Consider the following 20,523-nt stretch of genomic DNA (forward strand, 5'->3'; position numbering starts at 1 on the left):
ACAGAGCAAGACCCTGTCTCAAAAAATAACAATAATAATAATTAATAATAATAATAATAAAAGGTTGGGTGCAGTGGCTCACACCTGTAATCCCAGCACTTTGGGAGGCCTAGGCGGGTGGATCACGAGGTCAGGAGATAGAGACCATCCTGGCTAACACCGTGAAACCCTGCCTCCACTAAAATACAAAAAAATTAGCCAGGCATGGTGGTGGGCGCCTGTGTTCTCAGCTACTCGGGAGGCTGAGGCAGGAGAATCGCTTGAACCTGGGAGGCGAAGGTTGTAGTGAGCCAAGATCACGCCGCTGCACTCCAGCCTGGGTAACAGAGTGAGACTCCGTCTCAAAAAAAAAAAAAAAGTAAGCTAAGCATTCAATTCAAAATGGAAACAAAAAGGAAGGAAATAACAGATCTGGGTGGGAATAAATCAAATGGAAAACACATGTGAAAATGAGAGTGATGACCCCCAACTGAATGTGGACTGTTTGAAAACTCTCATAAGATACACAAATTTCTGGCATGACTAATCAAGGGAAAGGGTGAAAATACACATAAACTACATATGAAATTAAAAAGGAGAAATTTGACGAGTAAGATGGATGAACTCTCTCTGCATCTACCCCAGACTCTCTAGTGTTCCGGCCCCTGATGCAGAGGATAGAGTATTACCTGGAATCCTGAGTTCTGGATACGATTTTGATTCCATCAATCATGTACATGACACTTGAGTGAGAACTGGGTATGTGAAGGGAGGGAATGGGATGCAAGACATCCATTGTTTTTTTTTCTTTTCTTTTTTTTTTTTCTGCAACAGTTTTATTGAAATATAACTCACACACCACACAATTCACCCATTTAAAATGTACAATGCAGCGCTTTTTAGTATATTCGCAGGGTTGTGCATTTGTCACCACAATCAATTTTAGAACATTTGCATCATCCCCAAAAGAAACCCTATACCCTTTAGCTATCACTCTGCAGTCCCTTGTCTCCCTCCTCCCCACCCCAGCTCGAGGCAACCACTAATCTTGCTGTTTCAATATTTGTCATCCTGGACATTTTTTTTTTTTTTTGAGATGGAGTCTTGCTCTGTCGCCCAGGCTGGAATACAGTGGTGCAATCTCAGCTCACTGCAACCTCCACCTCCCAGATTCAAGCAATTCTTCCTCAGCCTCCCAAGTAGCTGGGACTACAGGTGTGTACCACCACACCCGGCTTTTTTTTTTTTTTTTTTTTTGTATTTTTAGTAGAGACAGGGTTTTGCCATGTTGGCCAGGCTGGTCTCAAACTCCTGACCTCAAGTAATCTGCCTGCCTCATCCTCCTAAAGTGGTGGGATTACAGGCATGAGTCACTGCACACAACCTTATCCTGGACATTTCATGTAAATGAGATTATATAATGAAGGTACATCCATGTTGTAACATATATCAGTACTTCATTTTTTATGACTGAATAATATTCAGTCTTACATATGTGGCTAGATTTCCAAAGGGAAATAATAAATAGAATGAGATGTTCTGCACAGTGTCATTTATGCAAATTAAAACATGCAAGTGATATATTAAGAGCACACCTATGTAAAAATAAACATAGAGGTAAATGGTAAGTTGCAGTGGGCCCTCACTGTTCTGCTCTGGGCATTTCCAGACTTTGTGCATGGCCATGAACAGGCTAATGCAGTGCAGCTGTGGGCAACATGGCAAGGGGTGCTGTTGGCAGAGTGAGAAATTGTGCCTGGAACCTGAACCTTACATCCAGGATCTGTTGAAGGCCATTTGGTAATTATCTTGTAAGGTAATCATGCAAGAGTTTCAGGATGATGATCTTGGGAATATGAAAAACTTTCTGCAACCTGTCAGGACTTTACCCTGGACAGGGAGAATTCCATGCTACATGGAACATACTGAGATGAAAACCTTACCCCTACCACCAAATTGTCTGTTATCCATTATTGCTAATGTGTCCTTTCAGTTTATCATAGTAAAATATTGCTTTTCTAAGATGTATGTGTCAGAGTGTTCATTTTTTGTTAAAACTTCTATCCTTGGGAGAAGGATATGCATGAAATACACTGGACCTTGTGTCTAAGGTGGGGAATAAAATGGAATTAGTGATGGATTGGAGAAAAAATCTAAGATTGGCGCCAGGCACTGTGGCTCACGCCTGTAATCCCAACACTTTGGGAGGCCGAATCACCAGGTCGGGAGAATCACCAGGTCAGGAGATCAAGACCATCCTGGCTAACATGGTGAAACCCCGTCTCTACTAAAAATGCAAAAAATTAGCTGGGCGTGGTGGTGGGCACCTGTAGTCCCAGCTACTTGGGAGGCTGAGGCAGGAGAATGACGTGAACCTGGGAGGCGGAGCTTGCAGTGAGCTGAGATCACGCCACTACACTCCAGCCTGGGCAACAGAGCAAGACTCCGTCTCAAAAAAAAAGAAAAATCTCAGATTGGCTTTGCATAGACTGATAATGAGTGTTTCATAAATGAAGAAATATCAATTTAATTCTGTGCACCTAGGGTAGTTAGAATTCTATAATTAAAATAATTTCCCATTAGGATTATGTAATGCATGTAAAACATAGATCCTATTGAATGTCTATTTTCTAGCCTTCAGATAAGTACTAATAAGCTACAGTTTTGGCAAACACATTGTGTCAGTATTCAAAGGTTAATCCATTTAGTCTGTATCAATCAAGGTCCAGTAAGAAAGATAGAAATCATACTAGCTGTTTAAACAAAAGACCAGCCCAGGGAATTGTCTAAGTAAGAAGTTGCAGGACTGGAGAAGCAAAAAGGGGGTACCAAGATAGCATACAGAAAATAACTTCAGGAAAGTTACCACCCCTGGGGCTGGAGTTGCAAAGAGAAGGGCTTGAGATTATAAAAAGGGCCCAGACCAGGGCCTCACAGAGCTGTGACCCAACCTTTGAGAATGAGGCTGTGCTCAGCTGCTGCTGATACCTTGGAGCAGCATGGGATGAGGCTTGTTGTGGGAGCCTAGCACCGAACTCAGAACTCAGACCAACTGCCAGGATGAAGTAGAGTTGCTGAGAACTTGCTTATTGGAACAGCAATCACACAGGAAGGAACAGTCCTCTTTCCCCCCATGTGCCTTCCTCTAATGCTTGCTATTGGCAGAGTCTAAGCACCTGGCAAAGGAGAAGTGGTTTGCAGAGTACTCAGCCTACAGAAGGCTGGGTTGTAGCTGGGACAAGAGCTTAAATATTGGCACATGGTCCAAACTTATTTTCTACTAAATAGAGATCATTTAATTTCAGGAAAAAAATCTAATTCTGCTCTGCTTATATTCCAATATCAACTCCCCACTGGTGTACTGCAATTCAGTTCCTACACTAATGACCCAGAGTTAGTGCAGATCCCACAAGTGAAAGAGCATGGTTCACAATAAGACTGTCCACACCTCAGACCAACTGGCTATAAATGTGGGGTCTTCCCACAAGATAGAAGAAGCTTCCCACTTCAGCTTCTATTATTTGCTAGAATGTTTCACAGAACTCAGGAAAAAAAAGTGCTATTTTTACTATGACAGTTTTGTTATAAAGGATACAACTCAGGAACAGTCAATGAAAAGACACATAGGGTGAAGCCTGAGGGGCTCCCAAAGGCAGAGTTTCCATGCCTTCTCCTCGTAGGATTAGCACATTGCCCTCCCAGCACATCAATGTGTTCAACCAGGAAGCTGCACTGAGCTTCAGTGTCCAGAGTTTTTATTGGGGTCTCACTATGTTGGCATGACTGATTTAATCATTGGCCACATGGTTAAACTCAATCTCCAGCCCCACAACCCTCCCTAGAGGTAGGTCTAGCACAAAGCCCCAACCTTCTAATCACATGGTTTTTCCAGTGACCAGCCTCTATTCTGAATCATCTCATTGCTCGGCATTAACTCAGGTGTGATCCAAGGGGCTCATGAAGAACAAAAACACTCCCATTACTTGGGAAATTCCAAGGATTTAGAGTTTCTCTCCCAGAAACCAGGGACAAAGGCCAAATCCTTTATTTTTCAAAAGTTTGCAATATAAGAGGAAAATGTTATTAAAGGCATGTCCAAGTGCATTTGACAGAACACAAGTTCCTATTACAAGTTTTAGAAGCATATATGATAATAGAAAATTAATGCTAGAAAAGCCCTGAGAAGCCATTTGCCAACATGAATAAGCTAGTTCAGAACATTTATAAGTGAGCTTTGTTCCAAAATTTGCTTTCATTTGGAGTTTAGAAACCTGTTGTTCTTAAAGAGACAGTTGTACCCAATGATTATTACTTCTTAAGCCAGTTTACAAAATTTAATAGTGATAATAGGGCCAGGTGCAGTGGCTCACACCTGTAATCCCAGCATTTAGGGAGGCTGAGGCGGGCAGATCACGAGGTCAGCAGTTCGAGACCAACCTGTCCAACATGGTGAAACCCCGTCTCTATGGAAAATACAAAAATTAGCCAGGCATGGTGGTGGGCACCTGTAATCCCAGCTACTCAGGAGGCCGAGGCAGGAGAATTGCTTGAACCTGGGAGGCAGAGGTTGCAGTGAGCTGAGATTGTGCCATTGCACTCCAGCCTGGGCGACCGAGCAAGACTCTGTCTCAAAAAAAAAAAAAAAAAAAAAAAAAAAAAAAAAAAAAAATAGTGATAATAATCCAGTAGTAATAATAACTTGTATTTATTGAGCTGGAAATCTGCTGTATGCTGATGTATTATTCTAGATGCCAGGAAGTAGTGAGGATGATATGTTTGAAAATGGAAGAAGATGGGGAACCTGAGTCAGATGCACCATTAAAAGAGATTGTCTGTGAACTATAGAATTTCAAAAACATGTAAGTGAACAATCGTTGAATTCCTGGATAAATATTCTGAGAAAAAAGGCCTCAGGATTGTAGTGAGAAGTAAGAGGAAGAAGGTATATGAAGCTGCTTAACATACAGTAGTTCGTAGTGGCTCAATAACTATTCAGAGAAAAGCAAAACTCATTCAAGTCAGGACTCAGTCTACAGCAGCGGCCCCCAGCCTTTTTGACACCAGGGACTGGTTTAATGGAAGACAATTTTTCCATGGACTGGGTCAAGGGGGTGGTTTTGGGATGATTCAAGTACCTTACTTTTATCATGCACTTTATTTCTATTATTATGACATTGTAATATATAATGAAATAATTATACAACTCACCATAATGTAGAATCAGTGGGAGCCCTGAGCTTGTTTTCCTGCAACTAGACGGTCCCATCTCGGGGGTGATGGGAAACAGTGACATATCATCAGGCATTAGATTCTCATAAGAGCCGGGCGCGGTGGCTCAAGCCTGTAATCCCAGCACTTTGGGAGGCCGAGACGGGCGGATCACGAGGTCAGGAGATCGAGACCATCCTGGCTAACACGGTGAAACCCCGTCTCTACTAAAAAATACAAAAAAACTAGCCGGGCGAGGTGGCGGGCGCCTGTAGTCCCAGCTACTCAGGAGGCTGAGGCAGGAGAATGGCGTAAACCCGGGAGGCGGAGCTTGTAGTGAGCTGAGATCCGGCCACTGCACTCCAGCCCGGGTGACAGAGCGAGACTCCGTCTCAAAAAAAAAAAAAAAAAAAAAAAAAAAGATTCTCATAAGAAGCGCACAACCTAGATCCCTCACATGTGCAGTTCACAATAGGGATTGCACTCCTATGAGAATCTAATGCCACTGCTGATCTGAGAGGAGGCAGAGCTCAGGCAGTTATGCAAGCCATGGGGAGTGGCTGTAAATACAGGTGAAGCTTCTCTTACTTGCCTGCAGCTCACTGTGCAGCCTAGTTCCTAACAGGCCATGGACTGGTACTGGTCAGTGGCCTGGGGATTGGGGACCCCTGGTCTATAGTACTGAAGCAGATATAGGACCTAGCATAAAATAAGCATAAAACTAGAAAAAGTAATGCATTTCACCCAATTACTTAGGTGATAAAAAGTTAGGATTGTACTTTATCATGTGATCAAGATCTAGGATAGTAAAAATGGACTATTCAGAGTGCACAGAAGTGTGCCTGAAAAGTGTGACCTGGTGGCTTTTTTAAAAGTATAATAAATCTAATAGACAAAATTAGCAAAGTCTCACTTAAAAAACAAACAAACAAACAAAAAACATTACAAATCCCAAAGAAAAACTTAAAAATAACAAGAAAAAAAACTCATAAAATAGAATGATTTTTAAAAGTTTGTACTGATTTACATTTCCTAATGTCTGTGGGTAATTTTATTTGTTCATTTGACAGTCATTTATTCAGTGTCCAGTGCCACTATGCTGGGCAGAGAATGCAAGATAAGTCACACATGGTTCCTGTGTACGTGGAGTAAACAGTCTAGGAGAAAAGATTTCTCTCACAAAGTGGAGGCATAATGCAGCCTTACCCTTCAATTTATGGTTTGGTGTATTATGGTGGTAATATAAGAAAGATAGACAACTGTTAGAGTGATGTGTTTAAAGAATTTAGTGACAAGCTGGGTGTGGTGGCTCACACCTGTAACCCCAGCATTTTGGGAGGCTGAGGACGGTGGATCACTTGAGGTCAGGAGTTTGAGACCAGCCTAGTCAATATGGTGAAACCCTGTCTCTATTAAAAATACAAAAATTAGCTGGGTGTGATGGCAGATGCCTGTAATCCCAGCTACTCCAGAGGCTGAGGCAAGAGAATCGCTTGAACCTGGGAGGCAGAGGTTGCAGTGAGTCAGGATCGCACCATTGCACTCCAACCTGGGCAACAGAGTGAGACTCTGTCTCAAAAACAACAAAAAACAAAAACAAAGAATTTAGTGACATAAGAAAATGTTACCTACAGCTTAATGCAAAATGGAAGTTAAAAATGAAATGGAAAAATCCTATTATCAAGTATATAAATGGATACTTTGGGAGGCCGACGCGGGCGGATCACGAGGTCAGGAGATCAAGACCATCCTGGCTAACACGGTGAAACCCCGTCTCTACTGAAAATACAAAAAATTAGCCAGGCGTGGTGGATGCCTGTAGTGCCACCTACTCCAGAGGCTGAGGCAGGAGAATGGCTTGAACCCAGGAGGCGGAGGTTGCAGCGAGCTGAGATTGCACCACTGCACTCCAGCCTGGGCGACAGAGCGAGACTCTGTCTCAAAAAAAAAAAAAAAAAAATAAGTAAATGGAAAAATCCCACTATCAAGTATGTAAATGTATCATTGTTAACTTTTTTCTCTTAGAGCATGTATATTGTATTAAAAGTATGATTCTCAAACTCTCAGGGGACAGCGGTAAGCCCATGGTTGTATGAAATTGTGCCTCTCTGAGTGCCCCAGGTTCCTTGCCTGTAAAATGAGAAAAAGACACACCTACTCCCAGTTCACACGCAAGATTAGGTCTAAAGGTGTGTGTCCTGCACCCTCCCCCATGAGGGGGATGATTAGGCTTCATCAAAGCCGTTTTCTGAGTCCTCAAACACTTCTCGATATGTGTGAGAAAAAACAGTCAACACATTTTTAAAAATTCTCATTGGAACAGTTGTTACTGGATTTTCTAACCCTTCTTTATTCTCACTGCCCAGGTTACCCCTTCCCTACTGCTCCTCCTGTGGATCCATTTGCCAAAATCAAAGTGGACGACTGTGGAAAAACTAAGGGATGCTTTAGGTTGGTGGAACCGCAGGTTGGATAACTTTAAGGCTAAGACTGATTTACTTCTCAGGGTAGTATTTAAATTGCATGCAGTTCCTTCTAATCAGGGGGCCTGAGCTCCTTCATCACCTCAACAGGGTTGTGAAGTTTCGTAATGGCCATCCTGCTTTTCAGTCTTAAAGTCCTTTTAACTTTAGTGTGTCCTGGGCCCCGGACCATTCTTCCATGGTTCTTTTGTAGCTGTACGACCATTGCTCCCGGTGTCTTCTACTCACCAATTGCTGATATGCAGAAGGCTCATGTGACGCAGAATGTGTCCGTGCTTATTCAGCAGGGGCTGAATAACATTGCAGGGCAGGCAATGATAAACATGTTTAATACCCAATTCCTTTTTTAATAAATAGTCATGACCTATGGATATCTGTGTGATTCTAATTAGTCATTAAGCATTCACTGTTGCTAGCTTGTTATCTCGGGCATGGTGAGTCTCTACATGATTATTAGTAGTATCACACGACATGACAGACTGGGCTAGAAAACAGTCGTGTGGACAATGGGCCTCCCATCTAGACAGCTCTGCTTCTTTGGGAAAGCCTCCTCCTTTGAACCCTTTACTTCCTAAAACAAATTGCCCCTGAGTAATTTGATGGTCGGGGCAATTTGCTGGCCAGGGGCAAAGTTTTGATGGTCACTGCACTGAAGGTTCTGATTTTGCTGTTGTTCAGTACTTGAGGTCTAAGGAGGAAAAATTGAATACAGGGGCTTTGAGCTTTCTTTAGATTACAAGGCCATTTCTAAGGAATACATAAAAATATCCAATAATATTCTTATTGAGGAAGATGGTCAGCAATATATAGATCTGGTGATTGGGGGATGGAATAAGAAGGGATGGAATTTTAGTACTCTACTGGCTTCAAAGTGACTTGTTTTCTTGTCCATTTACTCCTTTTTTAACTTCCCTTGCTCCTTTTCATCTTTTTCACCCCAGTGCCCTGTTATCTTGATCCTATATCTCTTCCTGGCTGCTCAGGTATCTCTGCCAACATAGTAGTACATTCCTGCCCCCTCCTCAACACTTAGCACCCCGTGCCCTGCTCCTTTAGATACCTTCCATCTGCGCATAGATTGTCCCACCCATTGCTTCAACTTTCTACCATTCTGCAAATGGCGTAATACAGTGTTCCCCAAACCAGGGCTTGCCAGTTTTGAAAGGATCCACACATCCTCTGTAAGAAAATTTAAATTTGTGTTTTCATTTCAGTGGTGCTCTTGAAAAAACATGAATGTCTGCATAATCTCACTATCTGGATAATCACCTTATATTGTTGTATGTTTTAGTGCCTGAATTTGTAATTGTATTAGCAGAAAGTAGCCCAACAGAACAAAGGCAAATTTTATAAATAAAGCCAAGCGCAATGGCTCACGCCTGTAATCCCAGCACTTTGGGAGGCCGAGGCAAGTGGATCACCTGAGGTCAGGAGTTCAAGATCAGCCTGACCAACATGGTGAAACCCCGTCTCTACTAAAAATACAAAAATTAGCCAGGTGTGGTGGCCCACACCTGTAGTCCCAACTAGTTGGGAGGCTTAGGCAGGAGAATTGCTTGAACCCAAGAGGTGGAGGCTGCAGTGAGCCAAGATCCCGCCACTGCACTCCAGCCTGGGCAACAGAGTGAGACTCTGTCTCAAAAAAAAAAAATGAAAAAAAAGTTATAAATATATATCGCATTCATTCATGGTCCGTGAGTACCAGATGGAGGTATTCATTTGGTGTATTGCATAAATGAGGGTTTTGCAGCAGTTCAAGCAGATAAAAGTGAAGAGTTGAGTCATCATGCTATAGAGAGTAGTAAGAACATGCTCTCAACTCCAAAGACCCTGTATGATCTAGTCAGATACCACATGCATATAAGCAGAAATTTACTTTCAGTAAAGCCCCATCATCTGTTGCATGAATGCTGTGAATTTCAATGTTCCTGGTTTATTAGTTTAATTTACATAGAATTTGTAAATTTGTGTTAGTTTGATTATATGAAAATTTGTAAGTTAAAAAGAGTTGGTATACATTTAATTAACGAACAATTTAAATGGTTAACTTGGAGAATCTTTTTCCATTAAAAGGGATTCAGAAATAATTCAGTAGTAACTAACATGTAGAAGACTCTAATATTAGTATAATGTAGAGAACACTGGCTGGGAGTTTGGAGACCCAGGTTCAAGTCCCGTTGCAACCGCTGACTTCGCTATACAACCTTGGGCAAGCCCCTTCCCATCTCACAGCTGCAGTTCTTGGGTATCAAGTGGGGTAGATCATCTCCAGGGTTCCTCCTAAGAGAGTGAAACTGTGTTTTTAAGATTCCAGGTAGCAAAAATCCACTGTGTTTAATAATATTGCTTAACATCCCACCTGATACATAGTAGATGCTCTCTTAATGTCTTTTGAGTAAGTAGAAGCAGTAATGTCTCTTTTGATGTATCTTCTAGATATGGCAAGCCAGGCTGTAATGCAGAGACCTGTGACTACTTCCTCAGCTACCGGATGATAGGGGCTGATGTAGAATTTGAGCTGAGTGCAGACACAGATGGTTGGGTAGCAGTTGGATTCTCTTCAGACAAGAAAATGGTAAGATGCAAAACATGATAGAGGCTGATTTTTTCTCTTTAGTTGGCTGTGCTATTTTGATTTTAGAAGCAAGTTAATTGATCAAAGCAGTATAATGATCATATTAGTTATGGCTCTCTGATTGCAAGTTAAAAAAAAATTCAGTCTAGCTTAAATGAAAGGGTTGGCTATCAGAATCCAAGCTGTCTTGTGGCACCTCTATTCATCAGCTGTTTCCACAGTGAGGCTGCAAGAAGAGACCCACATGTTATAAGCCTTATATGGCTTATAACAGTGAGCATGTATTGCTTGCTCACATGTGCATGGATTGACTGGGGTGCAGCTCATTTTATGTGGGGCTCAGCTGGACTTGACTCCAGTCCATGAGTTGGGTTCAGGCTTTCTGTGTTTTCACTAGTCATCCAAGGTATATTTTTTTCATGGCAGAAGCAGAAGTGAAAGAACCACTTAAAAGAGGGAAAACCAACATTTTCCCCTCTCATATTCTCAATACAGAAAGAACATTTCTGTGACCAGATGTGTGGGGGTGTTCCCCCACACCCCAAGCATTTCTCCAGTGGACAGCTGGGTGTCCTCTTAATTCAATTTGTTTCTGACACTACCTACCTGGAGATAGACTCAGATCCCAAGGTTAAGGGTTCAAAACCACAAGACTGCCCCCATTTCAGACACCAGTCACAAGTCCTAGGTTGTGACTTGTATTTCTCACCAACCAGCTATAAATCTGGGGTGTCACCACCCCCTCATGTTCAGTTAATTTCCTGGAGTGGCTCATAGAACTCAGAGAAACACTTTACTCATTCAATCATTCGTTCATTCAGATGGAGTTTTGCTTTTGTTGCTCAGGCTGGAGTGCAATGGTGTGACCTCGACTCACTGCAACCTGCACCTCCCAGGTTCAAGCAATTCTCCTGCCTCAGCCTCCCAAGTAGCTGGGATTACGGGCGCCCACCACTACACCCAGCTAATTTTTTGAATTTTTAGTAGGGATGATGTTTCCCCATGTTGGCCAGGCTGGTCTCAAACTCCCGACCTCAGGTGATCCACCTGCCTCAGCCTCCCAGAGTCCTGAGATTAAGACATGAGCCACCATACCCAGCCTACTTTACTCATTTATTATGAAGGCTATTACAAAGGATACAGATAAACAGTTAGATGGAAGAGACACTTAGGGAAAGGCATGGGGAAAGGAGTGAGGAACTTCAACACTCTGTTGGGTACACTACCCTTCAGGCACCTCCACCTGTTCAGCAATCTGGAAGCTTATCTGAACCCTGTCCTTTTGGGTTTTTTTGTTTTGTTTTGTTTTGTTTTTTTCGAGGCAGAGTCTCACTCTGTTGCCCAGGCTGGAGTACAGTGGCATGATCTCGTCTCACTGCTACCTTCGCTTCCTGGGTTCAAGCAATTTTTCTGCCTCGGGCTCCCAACATAGTTGGGATTACAGGCGTGTGCCACTGCACCCAGCTGATTTGTATAATTTTAGTAGAGATCAGGTTTCACATGTTGGCCAGGCTAGTCTCGAACTCCCGGCCTCGAGCAATCTGCCCCTCTCAGACTCCCAAAGTGCTGAGATTACAGGCACTTCCGTGCCCGGCCTCTTTTTGAATTTTTTATGGAGGCTTCATTATAATAGACATAATGGATTACATCAGGGAAGTTAAGAATTTGGTTCAACAATTTTGTCTTCCTCTGTACCCAGGGGCAAGTAAACATCTGGACCTCAGACAGGACAGTGGCCAGGCACAGGCGGGGCCTCAGGCACACAGGCAGCTGTCATTACTGGCCCCTGCCCTTCACTGTGCCTTGCTGCATTTTTTCTCTCTCTCCTCTGGGGCCCCATTCTTTGCCACTTCACTGGGCCAGGCTTATTCCCAAATTATCAGACTTTCTCAGGCCTCTGTGCCTTTGCACTTGTTGCTGTTTCTGCCTAGAGCACCCCGCCCTTCTCTTCATCTGGTCTATTTTGAGGCTTGTGTAGGGCTACAGGGGAGAGAGGAGGGCGGCTCAGACCAAAGTTCCAGCAGTGACAGTGGTGAGAAGGGCTCAGATTTTGGATGTTTTGAAAGTAGCACTAACTGAGGCCAAGGTGGATCGCTTGAGGTCAGGAGTTCGAGACCAGCCTGGCCAACATAGTGAAACCCCGTCTCTACTAAAAATACAAAAAATTAGCTGGGTGTTGGGGCAGGCGCCTATAATCACAGCTACTTGAGAGGCTGAGGCAGGAGAACCACTTGAACCCAGGTGGCGGAGGTTGCAGTGAGCCGAGATCGTGCCATTGCACTCCAGCCTGGGCAACAAGAGTAAAACTCTGTCTTAAAAAAAAAAAAAGAAAAAAAAGAAAATAGCACCAACTGGCCGGGCACGGTGACTCACACCTGTAATCCCAGCACTTTGGGAGGCCGAGGCAGGTGGATTGCTTGAGGTCTGGAGTTTGAGACCAGCCTGGCCAATGTGAAACCCTGTCTCTACTAAAAATACAAAACTTAACCGGGTATGGTGGCAGGCGCCTGTAATCCCAGCTACTCAGGAGGCTGAGGCACGAGAATTGCTTGAGAGGCAGAGGTTGCAGTGAGCTGAGATCACGCCATTGCACTTCACCCTGGGCAACAGAGCGAGACTCTGTCTCAAAAAAAAAAAAAAAAAAAAAAGGTAGTACTGACTGACAGGATTTGCAATCGGATATGGGTTGTAGGTGTGTTGTAGGAAAAGACTGGGAAGCCGTCTAAGCAGTGGCTGCTCTGGTGGCTTTATTCTTGGAGGGGTCACCAGGAGAATAGCCTTCAATGAGTTCTAGTCCAGGTGGTAAGACAATGGGTACAACTGGTAAGACTGCACGGATAGATATTAGTCTACTTATCTCCTGCCCTAGAGGCAGTAGGAGAAACAGCAGGGCATGCCACACCCAGAAGCTGGCTTGCATTGAAAGTGACCACTTCCTGTCCTAAATGCATTTGCATTCGTGGTGGGGCTGTTAAGGTGAGGGGAGTAAGGCAGAGTGAGGAGCATTCAAATTTTGTTTGATATTTTGCTATCTAAAGGCCTATAAAGTATCTACTGTCATATTATCTGTGAAAGTAGAGGTCTCTGTTTTTCTTGTATTATTCCAAGAAAAAGCATAGATTTTTTTTAAAGCCTAATGCATAGCAAAAACAAAAAAGAACCCCTTTTTAAAAGCCTTTAACTTTTTAAAAATGGTAAATTATTAGCCGGGCGCGGTGGCTCACAATCCCAGAACTTTAGGAGGCCAAGGTGAGCGGATCGCCAGAGGTCAGGGGTTTGAAACCAGCCTGGCCAACATGGTGAAGCCCTGTCTCTACTAAAAATACAAAAATTAGCTGGGCATGTTGGCAGGTGCCTGTAGTGCCAGTTACTCAGGAGGCTGAGGCAAGAGAATTGCTTGAACCCAGGAGGCGGAGGTTGCAGTGAGCCGAGATCGCGCCACTGCACTCCAACCTGAGTGACAGTGAGACTCTGTCGGGGGGGAATAAAAAGGTACATTAGTACATTAGTGTGTGTGTGTGTGAGTGTGTGTGTGTGTTTTAATTAGACTTTATGTTTTACAGCAGTTTTAGGTTCACAGTGAAATGGAGCAGAAGGTACAGATTTCCCTTATACCCCCTGGGGAGCCTCTCCCATTGTCAACATCCTGCACAGGGTAGTACATGTGTTACAACTGATGAGCACTTTTTTTGTAACTTTTTATTTTTTTGAGATGGAGTCTCACTGTATTGCCCAGGCTTCAGTGGCACTATCTCGGCTCACTGCAGCCTCCATCTCTCAGGTTCAAGCAATTCTCCTGCCTCAGCCTCCCGAGTAGCTGGCATTATAGGCACCCGCCACCACACCTAGCTAATTTTTGTATTTTAAGTAGAGACGAGGTTCCATCATGTTGGCCAGGCTGGTCTTGAACTCCTGACCTCAAGTGGTCTGCCTCAGCTTTCCACAGTGCTGGGATTATAGGCGTGAGCCATCACACCCAACCGAACTCTTAACTTTTTAAAACTTGTTTTGAAAAAAATGTAAACCTATAGACAAGCAGGAAGGATAGTACAGTAAACTCATATACAGAAAATCTAGATTAACAAGATAATAACTTTTTTATTGTGGTAAAATGCACATAACAAAATTAACTATTTTATTTTTTATTGTTGTGTATTTTTATTATTATTATTATTATTATTATTATTATTATTATTATTTTGAGACAGGGTCTCACCTTATTGCCCAAGCTGCAGTGCAGTGGCATAAACAAGACTCAGTGCAGCCTCAACCTCCCCAGCTCAAGTGATCCTCCTACCTTAGCCTCCTGAGTAGCTAGGACTACAGGCATGAGCCCCCATGCCCAGCTAATTTTTTTATTTTTTGTAGAGATAGGGTCTCACTGTATTGCCTAGACTGGTCTCAAACTCCTGGGCTCAAATGATCCTCCTGTCTTGACTTCCCACAGTGTTGGGATTACAGGCGCTAGTCACCATACCTGGCCAGAACTGACCATTTTATTTTGTTTTTTTGAGACAGGGTCTCACTCTGTCATCCAGGCTGGCGTGCAGTGGCACCAAAATTTACGATGTTAAAGTGTCAATTCAGTGGCATCAACTACATTCAGTGTTGTGCAACCATCACTACTCTCTAGTTCCAGAACTTTTTCATAAATAATGACATTAGCCACACATGCTTTATTCTCTCTACTACTGCTGCTACTGCTACTACTGCTGCTACTGCGACTACTACTGATTATTATTTTTTTGATTGTTATTTTCTGGAACTTTGGCATTTAAATAACAAATATCATAATCCTTTAACCCTAAATACTTAAGTAGGTATCTCCTAAAATCAAGAATGTTCTCTTTAATTATATAGTTTATTAAATTCAGGAAGTTTAACATTGATATGAGAGTATTATTAAATATATTGTTTGTTTTCATGTGTTGCTACTTGTCCCAATACTGTCCTGTAGGGAAATTTTGGGTTTATAGCCCAAATTTCTATGTAGGAACACCTAGAACTGCATTTTGTTATCATGTGTATTTTGAAATAGTTTTTTAGCCTTATTTTTTTTCTTTTTTTGGTCTTTTATGACATTGACTCCTTGAAGATTATAGGCTAGGATTTTTTGTTTATTTTTTTGTAGAATGACCTTCAGTTGAGTTTGTCTTATTGTTTTCTCCTGATTAGGTTGGTTTGTGTTTTGGGCAGGAATACCATATAGGTGGTAATGTCTTCTCCAAACATCAGTCAGGAGGCACTGAATGTCACTTATTGTGACGGTAACTTCGGTCTCCTGGTTGAGACTTTTTAGTGGCACTTAAAAGAATTTTTTTGGTGGGATTTCAAATTGCAGAGGTGATCGAATGTATATTTCTAGTGACCAGTGTGCAAAAGATGAACCTTTGACTTTTTTTTTTTCTTAATCATTTCTCATGTTAGGGTGGTGATGATGTCATGGCCTGCGTCCATGATGACAATGGCAGGGTCCGCATACAGCACTTCTATAATGTAGGCCAGTGGGCAAAGGAGATTCAGAGAAACCCTGCCAGAGATGAAGAAGGAGTTTTTGAGAATAATCGCGTCACCTGCAGATTTAAACGCCCTGTGAATGTTCCCAGAGATGAAACAATTGTTGATCTGCATTTGAGTTGGTATTATCTGTTTGCTTGGGGTCCAGCAATTCAGGGTAAGCTTACATTTTAGCATCTGGATTAAACACCAGACACCACTGTGCTTGTGTTCATTCTTAATTGAAGTCACACTGTGTGCACAAGAGAGCGATAAGCACTCTGGGTCATTTAAAGGAAAAGGAGATGTGACTCCTACCTTCAGAAGGTTATAATGGACTTATTATACAGACGAACAAATGAACAGTTATACACATGCAAAGCTACAGCAGTACAAGATAGTATGTCATGAGTGATATACTTAATGAAACACATCATACATCTGCTGTATGTAGGGCTCTGTTGAATTCTCCCAGCATTCTCATTTACTCCTCACCATGTCCTTGAGAGGTATAGGTATTATTGTCCTGGTTTTAGAGAGATTAAGAAACTTGTTCAAGGTTATACAACTAATTAGTAGAAGAATTAAAATTCAATCCTAAGTGTCTGACCCCAAAGCCCATGAATACTCTTAACTCCTATACTGTAAATATAAAAAGACTGAACAGAGTCAAGACGTGGTGGCTCACGCTGTAATCCCAGCACTTTGGGAGGATGGTTTGAACCCAGGAGTTCAAGACCAGCCTGGACACTATAGTGAGACCCCGTCTCCATTCAAAAAAAAAGAAGAGGAAGAAAGAAATAATAAAAAATACTGAACAGGAAGGGCTTCTGGAGACTTCTCCAGAGATTGATACCAGGCATTTCATTAGGGCCCACTTTGTGACTATTCTGTTAGTCACAAATCTACCAAATTATCCCATAGTTTAACCCATTACTCCTTAAATATTTATGTGTATAGGAATTACCTGGCTATATTGTTAAAGTACAGTTTTCTGTAGGTCTTCCCCTCTCCTCTCCCCTCCCCTCCCCTCCCCTCCCCTCCCAGGGTCTTGCTCTGTCACCCAGGCTGAAGTGCAATGAAACAATCACAGCTCACTGCAGCCTCCACCTCCCAGGTTTAAGTGACCCTCCCACCTCAGCCTCCCAAGTAGCTGGGACTACAGGCATGCACCACCATGCCTGGCTAATATATATATATATTTTTTTTTTTTTGTAGAGACGGGGTTTTGCCATATTGCGCAGGCTGGTCTTGAACTCCTGGGCTCAAGCGATCCACCAGCTTTGACCTCCCAGAGTGCTGGGATTACAGGTGTGAGCTACCGCACCTGGCAAGATTCTGCATTTCTAATAAGCTCCCTAGGCATGCTGGTTCATTGATGACCTCATTTTGGGTGGCAAGACTCTGCAGCATTTCCCCAACAAAGACCCAAGGATATCATGAGACCTTTTAGAGACTGCTAAAATCAAGTTACACTGAGCCTTGAGCATTCCTTCTGGTTGATTAGCCTGAGGGCCTGCTCAAGAATGGAAGTGAGTTTGGTTTGCAGTCCTTGCACTGAGAACTTATTCTGGCTCCTGGTAATTGCATCTTTCTTTACTGTGTGCTCATCAACTATGTGCTGACTAATCTGATCTGGTTGTTTTTTTCCTTCAATTGGTTTCCACCGATCAGCCCAGAGATGACATAATCTACCTTTTATTTTGCCTGTTGCCAACTGGGAAGACACTTGGCTGCCTCCAGATTGGTGACACCTTTTCCATTTGCTAATTTCCCCGATTACCAACAGTGGCTCTGCAGTTACAACTTCAATTACTTTCGGTACCCTGGGAAATAAATTATATCTCAGCCTGGAGAAATGGAGTCATCTAAAATAGTGTGATTTGAAGTCTAAAAATTTGAGTCTGAGTATTGGTTCTGCCCCTTGGTAGCTGTATAATATTTAGCCTGTTATTTAATTTCTGAATTTCATTTCCTTATATCTAAAGTGAGGATAATAATACTTCCTATTCCATGGAATTATTGTAAGGATTAAGTGAAAACAAGTATTTTAAGTTGCTTTACCAATTGGAAAAAGTTGTATTTTCAGAAGGTCATCTTTTTACATACATGGCAGATATGGCAGACTAGCCTAAAGTTCAAAGCCTTCTCCAAATCTGGTCCTGCTTTACCTGATAAGCTCTCTCAAGACTTCTGTTCTTCTCACTAACTCTAAGCAAAACAGGCACATTCGTACCCTACATACAGGCTTCTGCTTTTCTTGTTTCCTGAATGCCCTTCTTTTTTTTTCTTTTTTTTTTTTTTGAGATGGAATCTCACTCTGTTGCCCAGGCTGGAGTGAAATGGCATGGTCTCGGCTCACTTCAACCTCAGCTTCCCAGGTTCAAGTGATTCTCCTGCCTCAGTCTCCCGAGTAGCTGGGATTACAGGCACCCAACACCACACGCAGCTAACTTTTGTATTTTTAGTAGAGATGGGTGTCACCATGTTGGCCAGGCGGGTCTCAAACTCCTGACCTCGTGATCTGCCCACCTCAGCCTCCCAAGTGCTGGGATTACCGCATGAGCCACCACTCCTGGCCTCCTGAATGCCCTTTTAATGCCTCTTTACTGATTATATCTTACTCATTCTCCTAAGGTCTCTGTAAGGGGAAAAACTTTGAACTAAGCCTTGAAAGGGATATGAGGTTGGATTTCACTCAAGGAAGGCATGAACTGTAGACACATAGTTAAGTTGAGCAGCCCATGCAGGTGACCAATGAGCTGAGGTTAGGTAGGAGAGGTGAGTGGGATCTATTGAGAGAAAAGTCTGCTCTGTTACCCAGTCTGGAGTGCAGTGCAACAATCACAGCTCACTGCAGCCTCCACCTCCCAGGTTTAAGTGATCCTCCCCACTCAGCCTCCCAAGTATCTGAAACTACAGGCATACAAACCTGAGAAGTTTGATTTTTGCTAACTGGGGCCAGCACGGACACTAAGCAGGGACCTGACATGTCAAGTGTGGCAGGGCTTCCCTAGCAGATAGGACCTTAAAAACCCTCACTCTGAGCCCTATTCCTAAGGAGACCTTTGCACTGAATGCATATGCCTTAGTCTCCCTAACCCAAGTTTCATATGGATTATTCAGAAGGTCAGATACTTTCAATCAACTGAAGATTATTAAATATATTTTAACACAGTCTGTACTTCTTTCCACTTGTAACCAAATTAAAAGAAAGTTTCCCATCCAAAGACTTGTTTGGTACCTTAGTCATCGCACTTTCTGTACCATTCTACCCTAATCTGCCAGACACACAGACACACACCCAGCATACCACACTCCCTCTGGCATGGCCTGGGCAGGCTACTAAGTGTCCCACAGAGAGTAGAGGAGGGCTTCCATCTGTAGGGGAGATGTTAGGAGTTGTTGATATATATACACATGTATATATATGTGTACACATGTACACATCCATACATATATATGTATATGTTGATGATATACATATATATACAAGATAGATTTGAAGGAAAAAAGTTAGTCTCTGCTGTTTGAAAGAAAAATATAGTTTGCCCATTTGGGTATTAATAAGACAAAACTAATTAGAGCCATTTAAAGAAGACAATCATACAATAATCATAATCATACAATATTGTATGATTATGACTAGGAGTCTTAAAACTGGGATGCCAGGAAACAGACCAACAGCATTGTTCCGATAGGGGAGTGCAGATTAATGAGAACTAGTCTTTTTGGATAAATTTAACTAATTTCTATGTTCTTCATTATATGTACAATGATAGAGAATTCTTATAACTCAAATACCTGAATCCAGATCTTTGTAACCACTGCTTATGTATTCAACACTAAATAGACTTTTGATTTTTCCTTTATTTGCCTATACCATTATAAATCTGTTCTTTTTTCAATTGCCCCCCACCCTTCTCTTTTTTTCTTAAAGGCTCTATCACTCGACATGATATAGACTCACCACCAGCTTCAGAGCGTGTTGTCAGTATTTACAAGTATGAAGACATTTTTATGCCATCAGCTGCCTATCAAACCTTCTCATCTCCATTTTGTTTGCTTCTGATTGTTGCTCTGACCTTCTACCTATTGATGGGAACCCCCTAACCACAACTGCAGGGCCAACAGATTACATGGATTGGGAAGTCTTTAGTATAAATATATTTTTAAAGAATATCCAGTATAATTTTAGCTTCAATTATTTAAGAAAAAAACCCCTCATATAATTTCAGCTTTTTGGAAGAAAGAACAAGCTTTTTTTCTAGTCAAAGAAGATTGTTTAATAATGACCCTATACTTTTGGAACGTACTTACACCTTTTCTAAGCACTTTCAAATATGTTTTCTTCTTTAACTTCGCAACATCTGGGAGTTGGATTGATGAAAATTATGATTGCCATCTTCCTGAATGGGATTTGAGACCCAAAAAGACCGCCTTTTTATGATCCACATACCATATAACTTCGGCTAGAAATGACAAATAGAAAGGCAGAGAAAGAATTAGGTATAGAAATAATGTCTCAAAACAGTCTTTACTATTCTATGAGTGCCATAGCACAGAGAGTTATTTTGAGTATTACTAGGGAGAACTTTACTGAATGTCATAAGTTCACAGTCAGCCTTTTGGGCAGAAGAAGTTTCAAATCTCCATCAAGCAGAAGTGCTTTTGGGTATTACGCAGCCAGTGGGGAGATTGGAGGAAAATACAATGATACGAAAATAGTTCATATTTATTTGAAATTTTGGCCGAGCACGGTGGCTCACGCCTATAATCCCA

At 42.2% G+C, this 20,523-nt stretch overlaps 1 protein-coding gene across 1 annotated transcript in view; it reads left to right on the forward strand.

Annotated features, from left to right (window-relative positions):
* FRRS1L (ferric chelate reductase 1 like) overlaps window positions 1-19,854 on the forward strand; it is a 30,554-nt gene extending 10,700 nt beyond the window's left edge. The window contains exons 2-5 of the mRNA XM_023201343.2: window positions 7,554-7,638; window positions 10,107-10,245; window positions 15,673-15,919; window positions 19,682-19,854. Coding sequence (XP_023057111.2) covers window positions 7,554-7,638; window positions 10,107-10,245; window positions 15,673-15,919; window positions 19,682-19,854 — 644 coding nt within the window. The remainder of the gene's footprint in view (window positions 1-7,553; window positions 7,639-10,106; window positions 10,246-15,672; window positions 15,920-19,681) is intronic.
* The last annotated feature ends 669 nt before the right edge of the window (window positions 19,855-20,523 follow it).

Source organism: Piliocolobus tephrosceles, chromosome 14 (assembly GCF_002776525.5).
Source record: "Piliocolobus tephrosceles isolate RC106 chromosome 14, ASM277652v3, whole genome shotgun sequence".
NCBI lineage: Eukaryota > Metazoa > Chordata > Mammalia > Primates > Cercopithecidae > Piliocolobus > Piliocolobus tephrosceles.